The following is a 26,599-nucleotide window of genomic DNA, read 5'->3' as shown; positions in this document are numbered from 1 at the left end:
TGCCAGGTAGCTCAGGTTGACTTAGAATATGGATTCTCTTATTGTCAGTCTAGAATTACTAGCATATGCTATCACACCAGGCCTGATTATAAAATTTTAAGTTATCTGTTTATACTGGTGAACTATTTTCTGGGGAGTAGAGTCAGGGAGGACAGCATGTACTAACATGTCAATTTAAAATGTACTGAATGGGAAAAAACTTATAACACATAAAAATAAACTTCAAAGGCATATCAAATGAAAGATACTAAGACACAGAGGACCAAATAGTGTATTAAGTCACTTTTATGAAATGTCTAGCAAAATTAAATACATATGGAAAGAAAATGGATTAGTTGTTGATTAAAGCTAGGGATGGAAAAAGTGAGCAGTTGCAAGCAGGCACAAGGAATTTTTCTGTAATCAAAGAAAACTGGATTGTGACAGTTTCACAATTTATAGATTTGCTTAAAGAAACTCCTGTTTTGCATCCCTTGAAATGGTTTACTACTTAATCTATGTGGGGTGTCCAATACACTAAAGTAACCACACATTTTGAAAAAGTTCCTCAAATAGACACTTTGCTCTACACACAACGTGAGAATTGTCTAACCTTTGTGGCTCCCAGATTGATTGTGGTAACAGACGCAGATGCAGCAACTGCCATCTTCTCTGCAGCATCAGCCTGGTGCAGTATGCTCCAAAGCAGAGTCACAGAGGACATGATCATGTGAAGGATCGAGAGGATTCCACTGCGTGCTTCAACCAAGTGTTTCTGGTCTACATTGACCAAAAGCTATTAAGCAGAAAAACAGTTTCTTACTAAGTGAAGCCAGTCTCTAAAAAGGCCACAGATATTTATAAAGTCTTACCTGGTGATACTGGGTAGTCGGATCCAGCAAGCAGTAATGGATAATGGCTGTGATCCCTTCCAAAAGAGTAAGAATCATATCTGGTGGGATAATTGATGCCACCCACAAGGGCCTGAAAAAAATGTACACAGTAGAAGTTCTATGAAAGCATACTTAACACTGGTAAATGCTTGGCACATGCCAGACACACAGGAGGCACTCAATATATATGGATAATAATAAAAGAATATGGCAGGAGTTTACTACTTCCTAATCTATAAGTGAGTTTGGTTTAACTGCACTGGAGTTCTTTTTGGCTAAAGAACTATATATAAAGTAAACAAATAAAAGTCACTGTGATCTTTGCCTACTGGGGAACACCAGGCACATCAGCTGAGGTTTTCCTAGAGGGAAACCAGACACCAGTCTACTAAACACTTGCTGCACTATTCACAGATCAATTTTTAATACAGCTGAGCCAGAATTTGCCACCAAACCAGGGATACAACAAAATTAAATGGGCATAAATACTTTAAAATTTAAATAACTTCAGCTGCAAATTAATTTGTATCTATGTAAGATACTAAATAAGGACAGTGAAAACCTTTCTTTTTGCCAGTTGAGTCTAAAGAACACCTAATTTAACTTCAATAAGAGAAGGCCATTTTCTTTTCAATTCTATCCTATATTGCTTTTATAGACTCTCAGTAAAATCCTAGAGCTTAGCTTTCTTATTTTTAAAGGTGACATACTATTCATAACATATTAAAAAGCATTTCCTCTAGCTTGGTTCGTGTCTTTGTAGTGGTGCTAGGGATCAAATTTAGTGTCTTATGCAGCTAAATACCACTCTCCCAGGGCTACACCCTGTGCTCCATTCAAATTTACATTTAAGGAGTCATATATATGAAAGATGTCACTAACAACAAAGTTAAAACCAGTCCTTATCTATCAGATAACTGTCTTGTATTTGTATTACTGAATTAGTGTCCAAATTAACAAAAAAACTAAAATCAATTATTACCTACTATCAGATAATCCTGTTTCGTATTTGTACTGCTGAATTAGATTGTCCAAATTCCTGCACAGTTGTAGTGTTACAGAAACCACGACTCTTTGTAGAACTTTTCCCATGTAAGGCAGAGTAGATGTGATTAAGCCAATCCATTGTGGATGCATCTTACAAGCACAGTGCTGATGCAAAGCTCTAATCACTGCACAGAGGAACATGCCTTGACATGTGATTGGCTGAGCATGCAAATACTGAAGAGAAGTCATGGGCTGGTGGGGATTGATATGTTCCAGATCAGACACAACAAAATCAAAACCCGCTTCACTCTCCTCAGGAATAGTCATCACACGGTGCTCCAGAACAATCAGCCTCTGAAGCACCCTCAGAAGCTGTGACTGCAGTGTGCTGCCATTATCAAATTCATCCTCTGAGAAATTGATGAGGCTGTCTTCTGAGAAGCCTTCCTCCACAGCAACCATGTTCTTACCTGCTGTTTTCTCACTGTGCCACTTTTGCGCACTGAAGATAGATGACAGCAAACAATGAAGAATCACTTTCTGTACTTTGCACTTAGACAGCATATCAGAGATAAAACTCGGGAACCCCTTTGCAGAGCTTTCTATTACTTTTGCTAGCTCTGTAAAGAGGAGAGTCAAGATCTCTATGCTCATCATTTGCATGTTTCGATTGCCTATTAAGTCTTGGGTAGTGACCTTGACATGAGTTGGGTAATGGCTCCGCATGTAATATAAGCAGAGGGAAATAAGAATTTCAATGTACATGGAACTCCGGAAGTTATGATTTGAATCCACCGGAATGTGACTATAAAAGTCTTTGCCCATAACAGAGATTCGGTGTCTGGCCAATAGGTTCTGAAGCAGAGACAGCTGTGGAGTGTAAGCATTATTCACACTTGTTGTTGAAATGGCATTTACAAAAGCAATGGGGTTAGTTTTCAAGATGGATTTGATGGCGGAGAAAGCATACAGAGTCCTCGATGAGTCGTATAACTGCAGATACAGGAGCACATGTTGATAGAGAGGATGGATGTTGAAATTGGGAGATTTCCTTGATCCTGGAGAACCCATGTCACTCTCAATTTCAGAAATCTCGCCCTCTCCACAGCTGTACCAGTTCTCTAAGTCCAGGCCGTCACTGAAGAATACATTTGTTTGCTTCAGTTTCTCGTTTGCAACTTTTTTCTTGTCCTCATCTTTTTTTCTAGCAAGTTTTACTTTGGGTTTTGCACCTGGTTGTTTACCAGACTCCTTAACGATTGTTTCTTTCTCAGAGATTTTTTCTGATAATTTTTCTTTGAAGCTAAATTGAATACTACTGTGACTCCTTTGTCTAGATTTGGTTTCTGAGGAAACAGAAGAATCATTCAGAGTCTGTGCTGTTCCTGAAATACAAGGTGAGGAGCTATTTCTGGAGATCCCATTGGCCAAGCAGTCACAGCCTTCCTCTGTAGACACAGACAGAAACCGAGGGCTGTCATCAGTCAGCAAAGCATGCCGACTGTGTTGAGGGGCCTGGTCTTCAACTTTAGCTGCTTCTTTACCTAGATCTAAATCACTGCTCTTTGGAGCCAGAGATTCTATTTCTAATTCAGATGTAAGTGATGCAGACTCTGCTTCCAGGCCACTTACAACTTTACATATCAGGTCAAAGACCACCTGCTGAACATCATCATCTGGGGAGCTTGCCTTTGCCATGTGAGAATCTTCATGAGCATTCATACTTTCAGGATCAACATCATAACTAAAGTTGTCCCCGGCAGAAGACTGTGAGCATCCGGAGTCAGAGCTCTGAAGTATTTCCATTTGCTGGTCTGGGAGGTCAAAGTCAGATACAACCATTGGAATCGTCTCACTGCTGGTGCTTAGGAGAGAAAGTCTGTCACTCAGTGGATTAACAGTGAGACTGAAATTCTCTATTTCATCCATAGTAAGAGGCTTCTCAGCATTTCCTTTGGATGCGATGAGGTGCACTTGGCTTACTGGTGTATGACAAATAGTAAAGGAGGAAAACACAGAAGGGATTAAGATGTCAGAAATGTACAAAGTAGGCCAATTAAAAAACTGGAATTATTATTTTCATCATGTATTTACATTCTATGATTACAATTAGCTTATTATTATCTTAGATCTCTTAAGTGAGGTGATCATGCAGATGTCTACCAGAATTTATGACTTAATAACCAAAGCACCTTTAACAGACAGAACATAAATAATTGTTGCCCTTTTTCACTAAAAGAAGATATTGTTTAAAATCACTGGTTAAAATTACATTTTCCTTCTTATATGTTACTCCCCCTTACTTATGCCAGTCTAAAATTTTAAATAATATATAGCTTAAAGTATCAAAATGTCCTTGATTTTAATACAAATTCAACAAATATTGATGAGTTATGTAGCATGGATCAGATCAGAAACTGCCACCTCAGTGTTCTGGCAATAAGCAGGGCACTGTTAGTTCTTAGCACATGCACAGGAAGCAGAATAAAAGCTACAGAGAACCCAGCACTCAGCAGAAACACACTAAAAATAAGATAACTTGCAACTTTTCCACTTATCAGCTGTGGAAGTTAAAGTCATATCTAATATGATTAGTAAAATAAGCTGACCTCACAGGTTGATTGTCAAGAAAGATTCATGATAAGATTCATGAGTGTCTTTGGGGCACTAAATTATGGGCTAGGGTTTCATAGAGGATTTTTCTCAACAGTTTGTAAAGCATTGACTTCATAGCAAAAACAATGGACAGCAAATAAGAGACACTAGTCACTGAAATCAGCAAAGTCACAATCATGACTACAGCTAAAAATGGAACTGTGAAAAGTAGGTATTATTCTACCTTATAGACGAGGAAGGAACTTACTATATATAAGGTGTATATTACGTGCCTCCCCATGAAATAGCTACTGAGCCTTTTCAGGACTACAGAAATTTAAAACTATTTCCTTAAAAACTAAATAGTGTCTCTGACTAGAAATGCGGCGGATTCCTCCTCTGAGTAAGTCAGTTTATTAAAGAGACAGAAGAGCTCAAAGATAGTTACTGATAAAGCATATACGACGTAGCTAGACGGGATTCTCACAAATGCAGAAGGGAGGAAATAAGACATGGGAAACAAATGCCAGACACAATTTTCTTAAACTGTTAAGGTCCCATTTCACGTATTTGAATAACTTATGTCTAATTAGAGATATTATACTTTGTTACATTTACCATTGTTGCAGGTAAAATTCTGCATGAAATGCTTGTCATTTTCCTCTCCTGGATAACAAGACGTCTTACTCCAGTAACGTTCTGCTTGTACACGCTGCACTGAAACCCTCTGAGTTTTTGGATGAAGCAGGAGCAGTAACAAAGGTTCCAGCACCCTTGCAATGTCATGCCTTTGCAGCACCTGGTTCAGCCAGGCTTGTCCCACAGAGCTCGTCGAACCATCGAGACTAGTAAGGCTATCTAACATGATGAACAGTGACCTAATATAAACACCACAAATTAAAACACAGGATAAAACACTTTTAATTATGTGCTTTTTTTTGTAATTCTTTGATAGTTAATAAAACATTTCACTTTTTGTACATATATATCTAAATTTTCTGCACTTCAATGCTATTTTCATGATGGGCTACTCTGCCTCAATTCTCTTCAGAATACAAAAGGATGCACTTAATTCAAGAAATGACACTCTATAAAAGGCCTGGGATATAGTTTGAAATCGGAAGACCCATGATGCAAACCTCCTGTGGAGCCTTAGGTGAGCAAGTTAACGTTAATGGACCTCAACTGATTCATCTTTCAAATTATAAAGGGTGGTTGTCTAGTTAGAAACTTATTTGTAAAGTACTTGGCTCAAGGCCTACTTCATTACATGGTTGAACAGATGGCTCTTTTGAAGACGGTACTGGTGGCTGAAAAATACTGCTTAATCTAAAGTTAGGTTGTAGTTACAGTTAGATTTGCATCCGGTAAGACCTGAAAGTCAGACTGCTATATTTTGACACTGTATGAATGTGCTCTGGAATCAATACAAATCTAACATCGAAAGCATGAGTCTCCAGTTGCTTTTAATCTAGATGTACACAATCAACATTGGAGACTAGATCTTTTAGAAACCATGGGAGGCGTTTGACAGTGTTTTCAGTTAAGGCAGAAATCTGAGAATGACTAATATTTTAACAGTGTGAATATGGACTCAAAAAGGCTGGGTGTGCTGCTGCGTCCCTGTCACCATACAATGGTGCTGGGCACCTGACAGGACTTGATGATCATTGGTCCAATGACTGACAGGAAAGACACTTCCTTTCTAAAGATTAGAAATAAAAATTTGATAGTTAGGTGACACTATCAAGTACTTTCATAAAACTTAGACTGTCTAAAGAACTAATTCCCCATCTCCTGCTCTAGTCAAACTTGACAAAAAATTAAGAGACAAATAAAGACATATGACTATAAAATGTGAATATTAAGTACAACCAACCTGTCAAAGGAACGTGCAAAAGATGACTTATTTATGTGGAGATCCCTTGTTAGATGCCAAAGAACTGCAAATTTTGCATGTGCTTCCATCCTTATTTTCTGAGAGACATGGAAGATTAAATTATTCTCTTCTCAACTTAAGATACTAAGATATTTTAATGAAACCAGCACAACTGTTTATAAGTACCATATTCAATGGCCATAGTACTTAAGTACACACTGTAATAAGCTTTTAGTATATTATATAACTTAGAATTAGAATCAAACAAATTATTTGCATATAGACAGAAATATTAAACCTAAAGGGCTACTCACCTCTGCTGGTTAGTTTTTACTATGATTTGATATAACCCCGACTGTCAGGGAAAAGTCTCAAATAAAGAAATGTCTAGATCAGACTGGCTTGTGAACACTGTCTTGATTGATAACTGATCTAGGAGGGTAAGCCCATTGTGGGAGGTAATAGCCCTAGACTGAGTAATGTGGGCTATCTAAAAAAAACTAGCTGAAGCTGGGTATGGTAGAGTATACTCGTAATCTCAGCATTCTGGGGGCAGAAGATGGTGGATCTCAGGGAGTTCCAGGCCAGCCAGGGGTATAGAGACCCTGTCTTGAAAAGAAAAAAAAAAAAAAAAGCAAGCAAGCTAAGTAGCTAAGCATGTGCTTGTGAGCAACCAGAGAGTAGGGTATAAAGCAGTATTCTTCCATGGCTTCTGCTTCATGTTCCTCCTCTGGAAAAGTCTCTATGGGATAGAAGAATGCTTTCTTTACCTGTGGGCTTGCTACATGGTTTTCCAAGATGTTTGCATTTATATCAACTAACAAAAATATGTAAAAAATCTACTCTTTGACCTTTTTCATGGGTATCTTTACTCAGAACTTATAAGTATTTATAAAAGGGAAATGTTAGGAATAACAGCTATATTATTTTTTCTAGATTTAGATATAATGTAAATAAAACACATGATTTCATCTAAAATTTGGTATCTGAACAATCTTGAGAGAATATGGTATAAGAAATTATAATGTAAACATTTCTTTTTATTAGAACAGACATGATTCCTCTTGTTTACTATTATGCTCTACATGTTTCTTCAGACGCCAGGTGTAATAATGTTCCCAGAGAGGTTCCTTAATTTATCTTTTGGCAATATGAGCTTGATTGTGTATGTGTGTATGCATGTGAGCACATTTGTGACACATGCACATATGTGCAGGATGAGGACTTACCTTATCTTTATGGGTTAGCTGCTGACTTACAACATCCTCACAGATGCTAGAAGAAGGAACCAAATTATGTAATTGATAAAATAATTCCACACTCTTCTGATGGTGCTGAGGCGTCCCATCTCCCAGTTGGTCCCATAATGTTAAGGCCACATGCTACAGAAAAAGATGCAAAATTGACTACATTATACAATATTTATAAAAGGAAAACTCAGCTGTTCACTTGCTGGTTATCTGGGCTCTTAGAATCTTTTATGACATATTAAAACTGATGTTTAATAAAGCAAATACCAAAACAATGCCACATTCTTATATCAAATTTAAGTATTATAAATGTATGTTATAGACTAAACTATAATTCATAGTTCAAATATCCTATTTATGCGTGTTTTCTCTCCTTCTTCAGTGCTGAGAATTGCAACCCAGCCTCATGCATGCCAGGCAAGCGCTTTATCACTCAGCCACATACCAAGCCCATGGACTTTGATGAAGTCAGACTTAGAGCTACATGTGCTATAATAATCTTGATCTATGCCATTGATAAGGGGGCAAGTGTCTTCAGAGTTTACCATAATATTATAGAACAGTCTAGCAGGAGGAAGGACCAGGTAGGTATAATGACTTGAAAGAGGATTTAAAAACTCTGGAATGTATAAAGAATCCAGCTGTATGAGACAGTGATCAAAAAAGCTTCTTGACGGTCTCTGTAAAGAAATCACCTATACCACTGTGGTAAATCAGACTGTGCATTATTGCTCGTTAAGGACATAACACAGCAAAGGAAATCAAGAAACACAGTCAGAACTTGCCATGGAGTTTTGGGAAAATAAGGATTTGCTTTGTTAAAAGAAAAAGACCAGATACTCTTAGCATGGAAATATCTACTGTCTAAATGAGCTTTCTTCTTGTTTAGTTGAAATTCTCCCCTCCCTTATGCCAGTGCCCCAGGTCAAGCATCATGCATGTATAATCTGGATTTCTTGGCATTTACCTTGAAAAATTCAGTCTTCTCAGCTATGTACCTCAGATTGCCCTGTGTGAGGGGAGGTCTAATAACCACAGCCACTCTTCCTTGGTTTGGACTTAAGGGTTGTGCACTCTCCATGCTGTTGATGTTTTCACCAGTGACCATTGCAACAGATTGAGTCAGTCCCACCAGGTCCATGACTAGAGACACAGCAACACTCTGAACACTGAAATCACTTGCGTGGCTGCAAGCACTCATCAGAGTCTGGAGCCACTGTGGAGGGTGGGCATGCTCACAGTCTGAAACAAAAGATAGCATTAAACATTTATGTAGCTTTAAGTTAATTTCAAAAAGACAAATAACTCTGCTTCAGGCCTTGATCTGTTAAAAGCATGGTGTTTCAAATAGTTAGAACTTTAAAAAATAAGCTACCTTTTAAAGATATATACTTTAATGTCGAGTAATACAATCTATTTCTCATCTTTAGAAGCACTTTATCAACAAATACAAACTGAGGCCCACTGTCCTAAGCTGGAATATGTAAAAATTAAAGGAAACACATGTAACATCATAAGAAAGGAAGGTAGTGAAACTAATGTTACATTGTTTCTCCAGAGCTTTCACTTTTAGCTTTCTCGAAAAATGTGAAAGCCAAGCAAATCATGCAATTCCTAATAGCAACTTTCCCATGACTGATTCCTTCAGGCTGAAGAAATGGCTCACTGAGGAAAGGCACTTGCCACTGACCTGAAAACCTGAGTACAATCCCTGGAACTGAAATGGCGAAGGACCCACACACACTACACACACACACACACACACACACACACACACACACAGAGAGAGAGAGAGAGACACAAACATACATGCTGCATAAAATACTGAAATATAAACAGCAGAAAAAACTACCAGTGTCAGGTTTCTCAGAATGTGACTCTGACGTATGGTTTCCCTCTGCAATGTAGACTGGGAAACTTGAGCACTCTAAGAAGAGCTGACAGGCAGCAAGGAAGGCAGAAAGGTATTCTTTCGATGTTTTTGCTGTATGTATGTTCCTTTCTTTTGCATCCCCATGGGAATCCCTGTCCCATTTTGAAGTCTCTCTTTGTATTCGACTGAGATCTCCCTGATGGTCTGCAGCCAAAACTTGAGGAAAGGAGTCACTGTGAATGATGTAGAGGTTGATGAGTCTGGAAAGAAACTGCTGGACATACTCCAAGCAGCACTGCATGGCAGTCTTCTGTACCGCCTTCCCGCTTCGGCCTGCTGCCCCCTGAGTGAGGGTGGAGGGCGGCTGGATGACGGTTTCTTCAGAACCCACTGTGGATGCTGTTTCTGTCTCTGAAGACGTGCTGCCAATTGGGATGGTAGCTGTGCCCTGCCCATTCAGGTCTCTATCAAGATCATCAGTTCGGTCTGCTTGATATTGTATAAACTCAGTGAATCCACTTTCTGATGAGCGACTACTTGGTGGGTTTTCTCCATCTTCAAATACTTCAGCAGGATTTTCCATAGAAACTGATGATACCTGATGATTTTAAACAAAGCAAATGGCTGAGTAGAAACATAGATACTAGGAACTAGAAGAGTAACCTTTTCATAGACAGTTGTAGACTCCTTACAGACAGCTCAGGTTTACACTGGGATCAAAGGAGTTCCTACATTGACTAATATTTTGCTGATAATCAATAACAAACAGTAATAGGGTTCCAGTTAATACATTCAGATAAATTCATTCACCAAGTACATAACACTAACATAAAATAAGCCTGGCTTTATTTGATGACTTGACTTTTCAGATAAGGTCTTCTCACGTACCCAGGCTCAATTCTAACTAAAACTCTCCTGTCCCTGATTAAGTATCAGTAGAGGCATATGTCGCCATTTTCTGAGGTAAAAATACATATATGCATAATTGTTTAGGATCTACATCCTTGTTTCAAATGTCTATTCCATCTTCTTCATAAAGGATCTTCCGTAATATGTAAACAATGTAAAGAATGAAGAATATAAGATTATACATCGTATATTTTAAGTATTAGAAATAAAATTAATAAAGGATATGTTTGGGACCAGATGAGTGAGAATCTCTGTTGAAGCACGTCACATATTATTGTACACCCGTACACTACATTTCCTTAGTGAACAGGCACTCAGCTCATATTATGTTTGGATTATAGATTAGGTAGTAGGACCAGTGGGAACAGATTAGAATCTAAAGAGACAACAGTAATACAGACAACCATTCCTGAATAGAGGTGGAATTAAGTATAGTCTGGTTTTGTCTAAATTAAGTTGTACATATCATATATCTGGTTACTGTGATAGAGGGATAATCTGAGTAAGATCATAAAATATTTTCTTATTAATATATGGACCACATATTCTTCTACTTAAAGCTAGGCTTGGCCCAGTGTTTCTTGTTTTAGTGAATAATACCATTATTCGTTAAAACTGAGAAGATGGAAGGCTAAAGTCACTGTTGGTATTTTTCAACTCCTCCCTTTTCAACTTGCCTTACACCTACACCAGTCTGATGGCTAAGGTCAACTAGGTTTGTCCCATGATCTTGGTTGTCTCCATGCTTCCTAAGTTGTACACAGCAGTGCCCCCTTATCTGTAAGGGATATATCCTAAGACTCCTAGTAGGTGCCTAAAACTGTGGTTAGTACTGAAAAGTTCATAACCGACTTTTTCCTACACACACAGACCCATGGTAAGGCACAGGAAGAGACTAACAATAGTAATCACATGCAACAATTCTCTAACGGTGTAAGACTAACATGAGTGTGGACTCTCCCAAAACTTACTGTAGCACAGTCATCCTTCTTAGGATGATGTGACAGTGTGATGAAAGTGAGATGAATGATGTGGGCATTTGCTATAGTATTAACATGGATAGTCATAAGGGGTACTTCAATAAGCACACAAAGAGCCCATCTGTTAACCAAGAAAGGAAGATGGACAGATTATCAGATCACCTATGCCAGATAAAGGGATGCTTTACATGCTGAACAGGGCAATGCAGGATTCCAATATGCCATAAGAAACTGCAGCACACAATTTAGGACTTATAAATTATTACTAGAATTTTCCTTGTAACACATTAGGTCCACCATTGATTACTCATGGGCAACTGGGATTATGGAAATGAGTGTTTATAAAAAGGACTACTATACCAAAAATCCCTAAGTTTTACAGCTGGTTTAAGGACATCTATACATAGTAGTATATAGAAGGCACCTGGCACAGCACCTAGCACTCAACAAGTAGACAATGTTAGTGATCTGATTTTCCTTACCTATCTTATTAGTGTCTTTTAAGTTTTGCTCCTAATTGTGCTTTTTCATTTATCCACATCCTGTTTGCCCACCTTACCCCCACCTCTCACCTGCACTACTGCAGGTCTCCCCACATCCATTTTTGTTTCTCAGATCCATATTCCACACTGCAGCCAGAGTAAGTTTCTAAAACATGTATCTTATTTTGGCACTTGCCTTTTTCCCCTTCTTTGTCTTCCCATTGCTCCTAAGACAAAGAATAAAAGCCTTAGTATAGCAGACAAGGCTCTGGTAACCTGGCCCCTGCCTCTCTTACAGCTGCACCATCAGGTGCATGCAGCTCTTTTCTGCCTTAGGTCTTTGCCAGTGTTCCTCCCTGTCACATGCTTCTCCACCCCAACAATAACTCTAGGGCTCCACTCAGATGTTTCTGCTTCAAGAAAACAGTCCCTGACTCGCAGCTAGGCCAAGTCACTCTCCTACTCTCCATCCTACATTCCTACCCCCAATTTGTCCCTACACTAATAATTATACATATTAACTCAATTGTAATTACATGTGAAATCATTGTTTAATGTGTCTCTTAGCTTGCAGAATAGGGGTGAAAAGTGCAGAGACTGTAAGGCAGTTCCTAAAAGCTACTGAATGAACAAAGTCTATGTTTCAAAGAGGGAAAACTGAAGCTCAGGGAGGTTAAAATATGTCCAAGGTTGCAGCAGAAAAGCGAAGTGGTTAACCAAGGAGCCTGAGAGAGTGATTTTCTAGAGGCCACAGTATCACTGAGTACAGCACAACTTTTCATACTGCAAGTCTAGAAGCTAGTGATCCAACTCTTTTGCTTATCAAATTTTGTTATCAAATTTAGGCTTATTTCCTATTTCTTTTGAAAAACTATTCACCATCTAAAATGACGGCCTTTTTACAGAAAAATACTTATTTGGATAATTAAACTATCATTAGCTTATTTGCATAAATTATTTTTGTATTAATACAAAGGATAACACTAATAATAAAATTTAAACTATAAATCCAATTAAAGCTTGCATGCATGCATAATAGTTATGATTTAGGCTACATTACATGGCCACATAATTACTTTATGATAAATTTCTTTCTAAAAATAGAAAGGGTATTTTGAGCATTTGAGTAGATACCTAATACAATCTTATAAAAAGTACCAGTGCCATGGGGCCAAACTAGGCTCACAACTATCAACAGGAGCAGCTCTTCATGTACATTTCAAAAAAGACTGGAATATAGAAAATAAAATAGCCTCAGCCTGAAAATACTATCAGTTTTCATAGTCCAAGCTTTGACCATTGTTCTTGAGTGGAAGAGGAAGGGAGGATGGATGAAAAGATGGATGGATATGGGAGTCCCTAGTCAAGGTTAACAAGTTATTTTTATTTAAACTGTTTTACTTAACTGTGCTGCATTTAGTTGAACATAATTGCATTCATCTCACCTAATGATCATTAACAAAGTTCTTCAGATAAATATTTACATTTTTGCAAATTGAACTTGTTAATGAAAAAACCGGTATGTCTTATACAATTCCATAAATCTTATTCAACTGCAACATTAAATGCCTTTTAGTTTTATTTCTAAGAAAACTCTTAGGGCACAATGTAAGGATTACAAAAGAACTTTCCTATACATGGTAGAAGCAGAATATATTATACATACATGACAGACTGGAAGGTATTAGAGAAATGCTTTCGGTTTATGTAGAGTAACCCAAGTATACTCCAACTTAGTAAACATTCCTACCTTCACTGCATTATCAAGCATACATTTGTATAGAATGAGAAAAATGTTTCAGATTAATAGCTGGTGGGAAAGGCTACATAAACCTCCTCAAGTTTATATTGCAGAGAAACAAATCAGTTACATAAAGAAAAGAGGCCATTATATAGCCACACAATTATAAATAAAAACCTGGTTCCTCAGGAACATTCAAATACTTATACTTACATAGTGCATTGTGACTATATTTAATGCAATTAACATATAATTCAAATGAATATCTTTGTTCATACTTTACTAGATCTAATTTCTTAATTTTACAATTATTTATTGTGTATATATGTTTGTGTGAGTTCATATGTGGAGGTCACAGCACAATGCTTGTGAGTCAGTTCTTCCCCTTTGCCATGTAGATTCTGAGGATTTAACTCAGGACATCAGATTTGGCAGCAAATGCTTTCACTCACTGAGTTACCTTCTGGCCCTTACTAGATAGATATTTTACTGTAAGTATGAAAAGAATTAAATCACTAATTTTTCTATAAGAATTTCATTGGTATCAAAGTATGTCAATGGTACAAGACACTAAAATTATATATCACAAGCTAAGATTTTACAGATATATGTTTGTTTATATGTAAAGTTTAATTTTACTAAATTTTAAATAGAATATTGAACATATAGGTACTTGAAAATAAAAATGATTCTAAATTTCAAGAAAATCATTCCATATTTTTGATGTAATGAAAAGAATCAATAAGATTTATACATAGGCATCTTACACAAACAGGTAATGCTTATGTGTTTACTGGACAGTTACAATGTAGCTAATGTGGCTTAGGCACTCAAGTTTCAAAATTAAAATAAAAAGGAATAACATAGCTACTATTAAACAAAGCATGTTTGGAACAATTTGGATATGACTATAAATTTTTATATATAAATTTTATAAAACCAACACAGATCAAGAATTCCTGATAAAATTTGATAGTTGTATAAAACTGTTCTAAAAATAAAATGTTCAGTAAATTTTGAAGTCAGGACAAAAAGTGAAGAATCACACTCATTTTTCTGACCTAAATTTTAGATATATTACATAGTGAAATGATAATACGTTTGTTATACTGGACTAAGTGAAATAATGTCACATATTCCTACTAATGTCACACTACTACTAGTATGACAATCAAAAATCTTAAAAATTTCAAAAATCGGGTGTCATATGTATTTTACTATATCACAAACAATAACGTATAGTCAAACTATATAATGACCAACCACTTTGATCTTAGAAAGATTCACTGATATTCAAATGACTTAAATCAAAAATATTCTTCCCTGAAAAACATAACTGATCTGATACCAAGAACTCTGATAAAATTACCTTTTTGTCTTCCCATTCTTTGACTGCACTGTTCTGCCCACTTGGAAACTGTACTGCACCTCCAGTGCCTGCTGATAACAGTGGGGGCTGAACCTTGCTAAGGATCTTTGAGCAGAGCCTCAGAGAATCTGTGAGCTCAGACAAGCGCAATGTCTGGAGATGGCTTGTCAAGGCAGAAATCATCCTGAGCAGTAACTGAGGCAGGTGTTCTGTTTGAATTTCAATATAAGTCTCCTGCAAATAAAAGAAAGTTGAAAAAATGAATGTATAATATAAAAGTCATAGTTACTTTATTTTAATCTATATAAGACTATATTTTTGCTCATGTTTTATAAGTATCATGCTTTTAATTAAAAGAGTTCATTGGCATTTGAACACTGATGATTTATAAAACCTCTATTCCTAGGCCTGTAGAGCTAGCTCAGTGTGTATTGTGCTTGCTGTGCAAGCATGAAGAGCTGAGTTCAGATCCTAGCACCCACATCAAAGCCAGGTGAGGTGCGTATCTGTGATCCCAGTGCTGGGGGGCAGGGAGACAGGCAGATTCCTGAAGGAATAATCAACCACTTTAGTCTAATTGGCAAGCTTCAGGGCTCTGTCTTAAAAGTAATGTGGAGAGTGATTAAGAAACACACACCCAATGTTGACTCCAGTGTCCACAGGCACAGATATGGGGAAACACATCATCAAATATCCCCCCACCCCCACGAATTATCAATCCAAGTACATCAAGCATATATAATTGAATACCCCAGTTTTATGTGCTATATTACTTAGATTCTAGTGGAAGTGAATAAAATCAGTCAAAATAAAAACAGGCTGGATGCCATACCTGACACAGCACCCTCATACTTCTAGTAGGCTTCAAAATGAGAAAGCAAAGAGTTGAGGAGAGAAAACACAGGAAAAATATTTCCAACAGTCTTCACGTAATAGAAGGAATTATTAACAAATACAAATGCAGCATTAGAATTCCACCCAGTAAACATTAGATTTTACAGCATGCAATTAGGAAGTGGATTCCATGTATTCTATACATACATGCTAAGTAGAAAACAAGAACATTTTAAAAATGCTATGGAGAAAAGCTATGTCAAAAAGACCTTTTAGTTTTAAAGATGGAATTTATCTATAGATGATATTTGCATTCAACATTAAATATATAAACTATGCTCTTAAAATTCTTTGTTTTACTTTTTAACAAGATAGCCTTACCAAGGAGACTATATCCAACAAAAAATCCACCAATAAGCAGAAACTAGTCAGTTGAAACTCAGACAAATCATTACTGTCTCCAGGCCCAACCTGAAGTCTGGCATGCAATGTCCTCCTAAAAAGGAAAGAAAAATGACTTTATCCAACACACTATCATATGGTAGGAAAACATGTGACTACCTCACCATCTTAACAAATAGGACTCAAGTCAAGATTGGAAAACATTAATATTCATTCTTGATGTTCCAGGACACGGACACATTGCTTCCATGAAAAATTCTCCAAATCAGGTCCCTATAATTGCATCCCATGATTCCAAGTGTTCTGAATATAATAAGCTTGTTGAGATTTGTACTGTGTAACTGTGGATGTGTCTCCTTGTAGAAACTGATGTTTTTTAAAAATTTGATTTCTAAGCTGAGACACTTGGTTTATAATGTGCTATGCTAGATTGCTGTTACACCCTGTAGTCTCAAGACACAACTATCCAATCTTTGAGCAGTAAGAAACAAAAGCAGGTAGAGAATGAAGTAAGACTGATGGATATAGTGTGGGGACAGCAGGTTCTGAGTAGTTTGAGGGAGTGAAGGCTACTGTGAGGCAAGTGACCCTCCACAGGACTATCCAAAAGGACAGAGGAGGTATCAAGAACAGCACAGTGAAGCTAAGCAGCACAAAAGGGAGTTAGTGTTCAAGACATAGTTCACGTTAGCTTAAAAAGCAGGGTGTGTGTTGTGAATATAGAATATTTAATACAGAACGGTAGATGTATGTGTGGAAAACACAGAGTATAGCAAGGTGGGAAAGATACTCATAAATCCTCTTCATCCTTATACCTTAACTTATGAGGCATTTTCAACTTTTAATTTATTCCTGGGGCAGACATATATGTGTCTTACCTGTCCTAAAGTCCCCAAGGTCAGGGACTACCTGGCATGCCTAGGACTCTGTAGTATACCTAGTGCAATGCTCCAACTGGGTCCTCAACATCTAGACAAGTAAATCTCTGAATAACTAAAGGGATTCATACATTTACAGTCTAAATGCTTCTAGACTCAAGATTGGATATGCTTACTTTTTGACTCCATGGTCCTCATGCTTTAAAAGTTAATTAGGTTGCAAAACAACTGGGCTAGAGTTGAAATAGAGACTTCACTCTTCTTCACTAGTACCCTAGGGATGTTAGACCATGTTTCAAGCTTTCTATTCTAAGGTGTGAAGTATTTATTATTGCTCTCACTGAGTGACAATATGGGATGCTTCTAAGTCTGTGAAAACACACAGCACTTCTATTAATAAGTAAAAATACTTTTGGAAAGTGTGCTGATGCAAACTGCTTTCTTCTCCACAGGCCAGAAAAATACTTTCATCCATACTGCTAAATGAATAATCACTTCTAAGCTCTTTTGTAATTCTAACATTATATGACCAGTGACCTTTATATCCTAGATTGACAAGGTAAATTTAGATTATGGGTATTTAACAGTTTTCAGTAGGAGTAAAACATATGAAAGAACATTTTAAAAAGCGAAACATTAGCTTTGGATTACAAACTGTAATAAATGAAGCAGTTAACCTACCGACAACATTCTTCAAACCAGCGTGCAATGTAATCCCACATATAATAAGGTTCAAAGGAATTAAAGAGAAGATTCGCAGTTTTAATTAGCTCAGCTGTTTTCTTGTTTTCCCTTAATTTACTAAAAAAGAAAAGAAATCGAACAAGTAGAAATATTAACGTGTTTTTCAAAACTGAGTGCAGCGTCATTACAGCGGTCCATTTTACTACACAGTTGCTAGAATATTGCTGAGTTGGAGGCAGACTGCAATGATGGGTGACATTATCTAGTGCCACTCTATTATGTTACATAGAACTACTTCTGAGAACTTGAGTTTGTAGAATTCACAAGAATGATAATCAGAAGTTGTTTAATACACTCTGCAGAATAACCCATAAGAGACCAGGAAAGGCAGGTTCCCTCTTCCCCTTCTGAGATGTGCTGCTGTCCTAAGTAAGACAGTTGTGCTTGAGAATCTTCTGCCTATGCCTCCCATGGCCAGAGGGAGCTGAGCTTTCACAACCCTGAGCTTCCTTGGGGACTCTTAAGTGTGCAGTTGTTAATATGGCATCAAGACTTTTTGTTTCTGTTGGCACATCTACACTGTATTGTGACGTGCTTTCAGTAGACTTCCTGCTATGGAATCTTGTTGGCTTTTCTATGCTCATCAGGATTTTCTTTCAAATGGTAAATTAGGACCAGGTTTTGACTAGTTAATGATAAAATTTAGCTTGAAAACCAGCAAGGTGCTGTGTGTATAGCTCAGTGGTAGACTATCCAGGTCCCATCTGAGCAATAGCAAGAAAAAAGAAAACAATTTCCTTTACGCATAGTTACTGTAAATTGCTCATTACAGAGATTCTCAGGAACAAATGACATTACTTCAAATGGCTACCCTCTGGCCTATTTCTTACCTATTTTCCACCATCCTCTCTCAAAGCAGAGTGATTTTATTATACAAACCCTGTCAGCACAGCTGTGAGGGAGGAACAAAGGAACTAATACACTCCTAGGAGAATGCAAATTCTCAAGTACAGAGTACAACTTTATAACAAAAAAGTGAGAGATATATCATCAGAAATCATATATGTGTGTTTTATATACATATAGAAGTATGCTTTAGGCAAGTTAAGGGTATTACCCAGTTACTACCAAAGAGTCAATAATGAAAGGCAGAATTAGTGAAAAATAAAACAAACCAAAACACAATTGTAGTCGAGAACCTTTGTCCTATTACAGCAATACTAGAAAAGAAGTGATCCACCTAACACAGAAGAACGGGAAAAGACTTTGTCAGCAAGTCCAAGTCTCATTACCTGACATGTATCAGTCTCCTATGAATTTATAAACTAAATTTTCTGTGGTTATTATTTTCATATTAACTATGGACAGCTATTCCTGCTAAACTTGTACATGTGCTCATTTAGTTTCTGTGTGTATGACATGTGCATAAGGAGGTTAGAGAACAATTTAGAGGATACGAACCAGTGGACAGAACACAAGAGTCATGCTTGGAGCCAAGTGTCTTTCTTTAACCTCTCAGCCATCTTGTCAGCCCAACTATTCAACATCAATTTCCCGAACTGGTATAATTAAGAATCAATCAAGTAATCAAATAATGATTACTGCCTTGTTTAAAGTAGCTTTTTGAATAATGAGTATAATTAATTATAATACTTCATACTATGAAAGTGATAATTTTATCATAATATAAATTTTAGAGTAAAATTACTAATTATTATTAGTCATTACTAATAATGTCATTATATGAATTCATATAGTAGAGTACTTTTCATAAGCACTAATAAATGAGGCCATCTTTGTGTCTTGCCTAAGTTTTAGTAACCTACCTGCTTAACTGAGCATGGTCCTTGCTGAAGGGTGGTTCCATCTGAAGATCCAATTCTGCTTTGCACTGAGAATACAAAGTTCTAAATACCTCAATCAGAACATCTTCTAGAATTACAGGTCCTAAAATTAATATACAGTAAATTATAGGCAGAAATAATGTAATACTAGCAAATCATGATGACTTGAAGAATGATCCAACTGAAGCATGCTTTGGTAAAAGTACTTTAAGAAAGGATTCTTTACCCCTAGAAGCTAAACTGAACTCTATGTTTTAAAATATGGTCTAATAGTACATAGTGAGATAAATGTCTATTTAAAGTAGAGGGTCACATTAATAGAAATCAGGAAATTGATTTGGCTCAATCTCTGTTACCTTTGACAGGCTCTTTAGTTTACTCATCCCAAAGGAAAACACCAGACTCACAGGACAGTCTGAACAGTTGGAAACTTCTGCAAGATGCACTGTGCAGCTTATAAGATACCTGTCCACACCAGTGCTGTTGCTAAGTAACTCTCTAACTCAGAGGGATAAATCTGTCTGTGTCACAGTTCCCACTATTCTTTAAAAACCCTCTCAGATTCATCAGTCACAGAACACCTAAAAAATGACCCTGTTGAATTTCTTCACATTTGCTACTTTCATATTTAAAGATTTCACTTTTAAGAGTTGATTTATAACACATGTGCTAAAACACTCTAATAATAGCAATTTTATATATTTTATATTAGCAAAAAGCAAAAAATTGTTTTTTCTTAATTTATGTTAAACACGACAGTTAATTTTCTAGTAGATCTGATATATAATAAATACAATGAAGGAAAGTACAGAACAGCAACAAGAAGGCTATGAAGGAAATATATAACTCATATTTCTGTTTCAGCTCTTAAATTGTATGAAGTACAAGTTAATTATTATAGATAAAATGTTTCTATTTCAGATTGAGAGTCTGAGATGACATCTTTAAAAAAATGACTTTGTTGCCTCCCACAGTGTAAATATAGGTATTATGCTGACACAAAGGCCAGCGGCACACCTGTAACCTCAGAAAAGAGATTGTCAAGAATCTATCTTTAAAACCAATTTCAAAATACAGCAAAATTTCCAATGTCTTCATCTTAGTTTTATCATGAACCAATTCAAAAGGATATGCCGCCTCATGTTTGGGGACAGCAGCAAATATTACCTAGTTCAGGTTTGTCCAATAAACTGATTAAAATACGAAAAGGTTTTAGATCCTGCATGAGAGTGCTTTCTTCTCCAGATCCATTCACTTGTAAGATTCCCACCATGGCCTTTAAAAAAAGAAAAGCATACTAGTGACTTAGAAACTAGTGATATTTTTAATAAAAACAATTTTTAACTACATCCATCTGAAATACAGATTCACATGCTCTGTGCTATTCTGATTGCTGTCTTCTTCCTGTGTCAGGAAGAAAGATACCAACTCATCCATTAGGAGAAAGCACAATAGTTAAGTTATTTTCACTATCAGTCTGTTATTTATTCTTGAGATGAGGCCTCACTATAAAGACTGGGCTGACAACAAACCAGTCATCCTCCTGCTTTAGTCCTCTGAGTGCTGGGGCTACAAGTGTTTATCATCAATCTGGATCATGAAGTTTCACTGGAACAAAAAGGGAAATCAAGAGAAGTGTATTGAGAGTTTGAGTGTTGACCCTCTAGATGTGGACATTTAAGTTTTGGACATAAATTTCAATTATGCCATCTTATCACTGTGGGATTTGGTATGCAATCATCTTCTTAGTTATTTAAATTTCAATGTACAATTTCCTTTATTTAAAAATGCTTCAAGATGCACATGGTGGTGCACACCGTAATCCCAGCACTTTAGAAGCTGAAGCAGGTAGATCATGAGTTCAAGGTCAATTGTCCTACACAGCAAGATCCTGTTTCAAAAATCAAATACATAAATAAAAAATGCTTGAGCAATCATTTGTTTTCTTAATACATCCTGTTAGAATATTTTGAGGCATCTTAAATAAATATATTTGGAAATAAATGGGTAATTTTAATGTTTCTATGTGAGTTGCAGTCTTACCATATCTAGCCTGCAAAAGCCTAACCACCTGAGCTTCATAGGAAATTTAGGTCCTGGGAAGTCTTTGAAACGACCCACCTTTCACAAAGCTGTCCTCCTATGGAGTTCAGCCATGATCACCATTTTGCAGTAGCTATACATGTATTACAGATATTCTTTGGATCTTTTTGAATTGTCTTGACTTCTTCAATCATGAATTCAGTTAAAGCAGGACTTTGTCTTAGGTTTTTTCAATGGAAGGTAAACAAAGAATAATGAAAACAGCTGTTACCTGGACTAACAATTCTTTTGAAAAGGTTGTAAAATAGTAAGTGGCATGTTCTTCAGGATTACTGTGTCGTGTGCTCCTGGGTCCTATGATAGCACCGTTGTTATCAAAACCTCCATGGGAATAAATCACAAAAGTAATTAAAATGGAAGCCTTAACACTGTTGTTCACTAAATGCTAAAATATCTCAAAAACAGCACTAAACACTTACCCAATTAGTAGCCCATTCATTGTCAGCAAGAGAGACCATTTTAGATAGTTTAATAAAGGGAAACCAATTCAATAGATGAGTCTAATAGAATCCTTCCAGAATTATCTTATTTTACCCCAAATGCTACAGTGAAAAAACTGATGATTTGCAATACCCGCGGTAAGGTATCAAGTGTCCTCTCTAGTAAGGGGCTGTGAGGACAGGCAACCGCTCCTACAAAGGCTGAAGATGATGAGCATGGGATGCTCTATGGCCTAAGTGCAGTGTCATACTGGTGTCACCTGGGAGACAGTAGTACTTACTACTTAGGATTTGTTGGTGACTTCCAAGTTTTGGAAGTTTGTCATAATTTTGACTATTATTCTTTTTAATAAACTAACATTAAGTATAATCACAGAAATTTATAAGAGGAAAAAATCCTGTTAAAGTGAACATGACTTTATGGATTAAAATAGTTGGTTCAATTAATAGGCTTCTGAAATTTGTTCAAAAATTTCATCCTTAGTTCTTCCACCTGGGTTGGTCACCATCCTCCTCCTCCTGTTTTGTGTGTGTGTGTGTGTGTGTGTGTGTGTGTGTGCGCGCGCGCGCGCGAGCGCGCACGTGTGTATGTACTGTGCCCTTGTAGGCTGGTCCTTTAGAAGAGCAGCAGATACTCTTAAGCACAGAGCCATCTTTCTAGCACATTTTTTATTTTTTATTGTTCATTTATACATAAATGTTTAGTTTCTTCATACAATTTGAGATTATACATGACAAATCTCTTTTTTTCCTGTTTGTCAATTATAAGCATACTCATTAATTACCTACCAAGAAGCCATGCATAAAGTCTTCGGTTCAAGGACATATCCCTCCTTAGTACTACATGAAGGGCTGCTGACAAGATCCTGATCATATCTGGTCGGGTGGCCTGAAAAGAGTAATGTAGTTTATACTTAGGCATAATATTGTGTTTACTCTCCTAATTGAATGCCTTCAAGTCTGCTCTGAACATCAGTGTCCGATAACATCAGCTGCTATATAACATTGCTTTATCTAAACTTTCAAATACAGGAGCTGTTACTTCTAATATACATTCGAGGAAAAAGGAAGAATGGGAACATGACTCTCAGTTTCTTTTTGGATAGTCTCAAAAAGCAAGTCTGGGTCCAAGCTCCCTAGGCAGGAAAGGATGACACTCAACTTTCATCTTGATCTTCTGTTCTGCCTGCCTGTCTTCCACTTTAGTTTTATAGCTGAAACTACACAAAGGAGGACAGTAAAGAGGACAGATAGTGGGAATCATCTCCTTAGCTATTCAGCACTGTTAACGGGCTCTAAAGTCTTCAGGACACTGTTCACAATTCAGTCTGGTTTTTTGTTTTTTTAATTCTACTTGCAGTATTTCAAACATGGGAAAACCACAAACAAAATCCAAATAAAGTCCTTTTGTTCTAATGAATAGCTTTAATTTTTTCTTCCAGATTTGTTTTTCGCTAGCTTTAATCTGATGTTTAAAAAAATGACTAAAAATCCTATTTCAATCAAAAGATGTAAAGTTTAAAAGAAGGATGGGAAGAACCTAATAAATCTGTCATTAACTTTAAAATATTACCCAGGCCCTCAGTGAGTTAAAACACTTGTTATACAAACCTGATGACCTGAGTTCAAGCCTAGAACTCTGAGGTGAAGGGGAAGAACCTACTCCTAAAAGTTGTCTTCTGATCTCCATATGTGCAACTGAAGAGCAAGTGGGCAAGTGTGCATACACACATACACACACTAAACACAAATGTTAAAAGAATATCACTAGGTAATCACTTAAATATAGAATCTTGGCATCTTAAGATCAGATGTTGGAAACTGACCAATGTAAAACTATTATATACACAGGGACCTGACTGCTATCAATGGCCAGTAGATCTAGGGATGGCTTGCAGCTAACCATTGGACTGAACACGAGGACCCCAGTGAAGGTGCTAGAGAAAGGATTGAAGGAGCTTAAAGGGTTTGCAACCTCATGGGAAGAGCAACATTATCAACCAACCAAACCCTCTACAACTCCCATGGACTAAAATACCAACAACTGAGCACACATGGAGAGACCCATGGCTCCAGTTGCATATGTAGCAGAGGATAGCAGTGTCTGGCATCAATGTGAGAAGAGGCCTTTGGTCCAGTGAGGGTGCGTTTTCCCAATGTAGGGGAATGTCAAGGTACTGAGGTGGAGAGGGTGATTGGGAGAGGATGCACCTTCGTTTAGACACGTTGAGGGGGAAGAGGGATAGGAGGAAGGTGGGGAAGGGGATAACATGTGAAATGTAAATATGAAGATATCCAATAAAATAATTAAAAAAAAAGATCTAGGGATGGGACTCTGGACCCACCTCCCCTCTCCTTGCTGCAGCTGTTGGCAACTGAGTGTCTGGGAAAGGAGAGTCAGGTTCCTTTAAGGGTTGGTTTGGTAGGTCAACCCTGCTTTAGTGAAAGGCAACACATCAGGAGTATATGTGCAGCACAAACTGAGCTGAATGGGCTTAAAGTTGAAGGCATGAATAGGATCAAAATGCATTGTGTGAAATTCTCTTTAAACAACTAAAAATGAAAATAACAAAATAACCCATGCCTCTTAAGGTGTTAAGGCATAGTCAAATAGAAATGCTTGGGAAGTGCCTCATCTGGAAGGGAGCTGACCTTTCCTTAGTCAAAGTGAGGCTTCTCTATACAATCTTCCTGATATAGAAAGGGAGCTATCTCCAGAATTAGCAATAGGTGAGGTGTTTTAAGACAGGCCATGCTCAGGTGACACATGTCCATTCTTTGTAGATAGTGTCAGTAAGCTAAAAAATGTGTCTAGTGTGATCCCTAGGTACACTACAGGGTGAAAAGTAGTTACATAAGAAAGAATATACCATAAGACTATCTAGATGTATTTCTTTCTTTTGCTGGGTTGGCATTTCCCAATATGTAAGACTCAGGCTCTTCGAGTCTTTCCGCCCCTCTTTCACGATGCTCCATAAGCTCTGGGTGTAGGTTGTGCTCAGTCTGTACTAGTTTGGTGAGGCACCCATGATCTGACCAGTTGGGAAGGGTAAGAGCTACACTTCTGCCTAGGATAATGAACAGGCTATGCCACTTATGAACAGCCTGAGGGTTGGGGATATTGCAGGCAGGCTAGGTTCCAATGACTTACTAGCCTTGACACATGTCCAGATGTGGGTTCTAGGTTAAGGCAGACTGGATGAGCACCTGGGGTAAGGCCTGTAGGCTGATGTGGCATGAATGGGTTAAAGTCAGGCAGCTAACCAGACTGGGCAGGTGCACAGGATGCGCAATCTGGATTAAACCCTAGGGTTGGGAGCAGCTCAGGGAGAACTGATCAGACTGGACCCCAACAAACAATGGGCAAATAGGACCAAGCCTGAGGGTTCAGTCCCTAAATTTTTTTTTCTTCTTTTTACTAACAAAGTGTTATGGTTTGGGGCTAGTGAGATGGGTAGTAGGTAAAGGTGCTTGCTGCCAACCCTGACAAGCTACATGATCTTCATAAATGTTGACAGAGAAAACTGAATTGTGCAACTTGTCCTCCTACCTCCATGTAAGTGCTGTGGACACACACACAGACACACACACACACATTAAATTAAATATAATAATAAGGTTACTGCTTTTAAAGTGCTATGGCTTAGATCAGAAACACCTGGCTCCAGGCTCATCTTATACTTTGAGGGACATGGTGGAGGTGGGTGAGTGGGATCTGGACTTCGAGTGCACAGTTGCTGCAGTAAGTCCCACTGACACAGACTGCTCCTTCTGCTGCCATCCCTTCCTTGTTATGGTGACTGAAATCTCTGTGAAAGAGTAAGCTAAAGTAAACCACCCTTAGGGTGTTTCATGTCAGGCAACAGTGATGGGAAAATGTTACATGTACATGTAGCAACAAATACCACTTAATACAAATGTTGAGTTGAGCATGGTGAAGTGGGTCTATATATGAAAAATCTCACCAATTGAGTATACCAGCATTTTCTAAATAACCAAACTCCATGTTACAAAATCACATATGAACTAAAAGTACCAGCTAGACCAGCAGACTGTAACAGAACATAGCACTCAAAGTTGATTTATATTTACATATTGCAATTAACTGTTAAGATTAGCTTTGGTATAATATCAAAGAAGAGTTGTACTTATTAGCAGAAAATATTAATAACTCCTTGATTTTCGAACTACACATCAACCAAAAAGCAGATATAGCTTTCATTTTTGCGTTTATGCCAGCTATTTAATGAGACTGATAAAAAGTATGAAATTGCTTCTTAATAATTTCTTTTTTTGTGGTATATATTCTTTTACAAAATGTTATTTATGCTGGTAAGATAACAATTATTTTGAGATTAATTAGTAGAGTATTTTTAAAATTACATGATTAGCACTAACTTACATCAGGAAAATGTTTAAACTCTTAGTATTTTTAAGCCATCCAATAGCATCATGCAACCAAAAATTTAAGAACTCC

The 26,599-nt window shown here is 37.2% G+C and overlaps 1 protein-coding gene across 1 annotated transcript in view; it reads right to left on the bottom strand.

Annotated features, from left to right (window-relative positions):
- Positions 1 to 26,599, bottom strand: part of DOP1A (DOP1 leucine zipper like protein A) — an 88,257-nt gene that overhangs the window by 26,232 nt on the left and 35,426 nt on the right. Inside the window, exons 7-22 of the mRNA XM_080934478.1 lie at positions 22,912 to 23,011; positions 21,894 to 21,976; positions 20,747 to 20,855; positions 19,562 to 19,682; positions 17,733 to 17,852; positions 16,153 to 16,267; positions 15,770 to 15,799; positions 14,938 to 15,171; positions 9,436 to 10,054; positions 8,551 to 8,825; positions 7,563 to 7,715; positions 6,334 to 6,431; positions 5,073 to 5,332; positions 1,855 to 3,841; positions 852 to 963; positions 593 to 775 (exon numbers count right to left, since the gene is read on the bottom strand). Coding sequence (XP_080790604.1) covers positions 593 to 775; positions 852 to 963; positions 1,855 to 3,841; positions 5,073 to 5,332; positions 6,334 to 6,431; positions 7,563 to 7,715; positions 8,551 to 8,825; positions 9,436 to 10,054; positions 14,938 to 15,171; positions 15,770 to 15,799; positions 16,153 to 16,267; positions 17,733 to 17,852; positions 19,562 to 19,682; positions 20,747 to 20,855; positions 21,894 to 21,976; positions 22,912 to 23,011 — 4,599 coding nt within the window. The remainder of the gene's footprint in view (positions 1 to 592; positions 776 to 851; positions 964 to 1,854; positions 3,842 to 5,072; positions 5,333 to 6,333; positions 6,432 to 7,562; positions 7,716 to 8,550; positions 8,826 to 9,435; positions 10,055 to 14,937; positions 15,172 to 15,769; positions 15,800 to 16,152; positions 16,268 to 17,732; positions 17,853 to 19,561; positions 19,683 to 20,746; positions 20,856 to 21,893; positions 21,977 to 22,911; positions 23,012 to 26,599) is intronic.

Source organism: Micromys minutus (genome assembly GCF_963924665.1).
Source record: "Micromys minutus genome assembly, chromosome: 21".
NCBI classification, from domain to species: Eukaryota; Metazoa; Chordata; class Mammalia; order Rodentia; family Muridae; genus Micromys; species Micromys minutus.
Note: the sequence above shows the minus strand (reverse complement) of the source record. Positions and strands in the feature narration are given on the sequence as shown.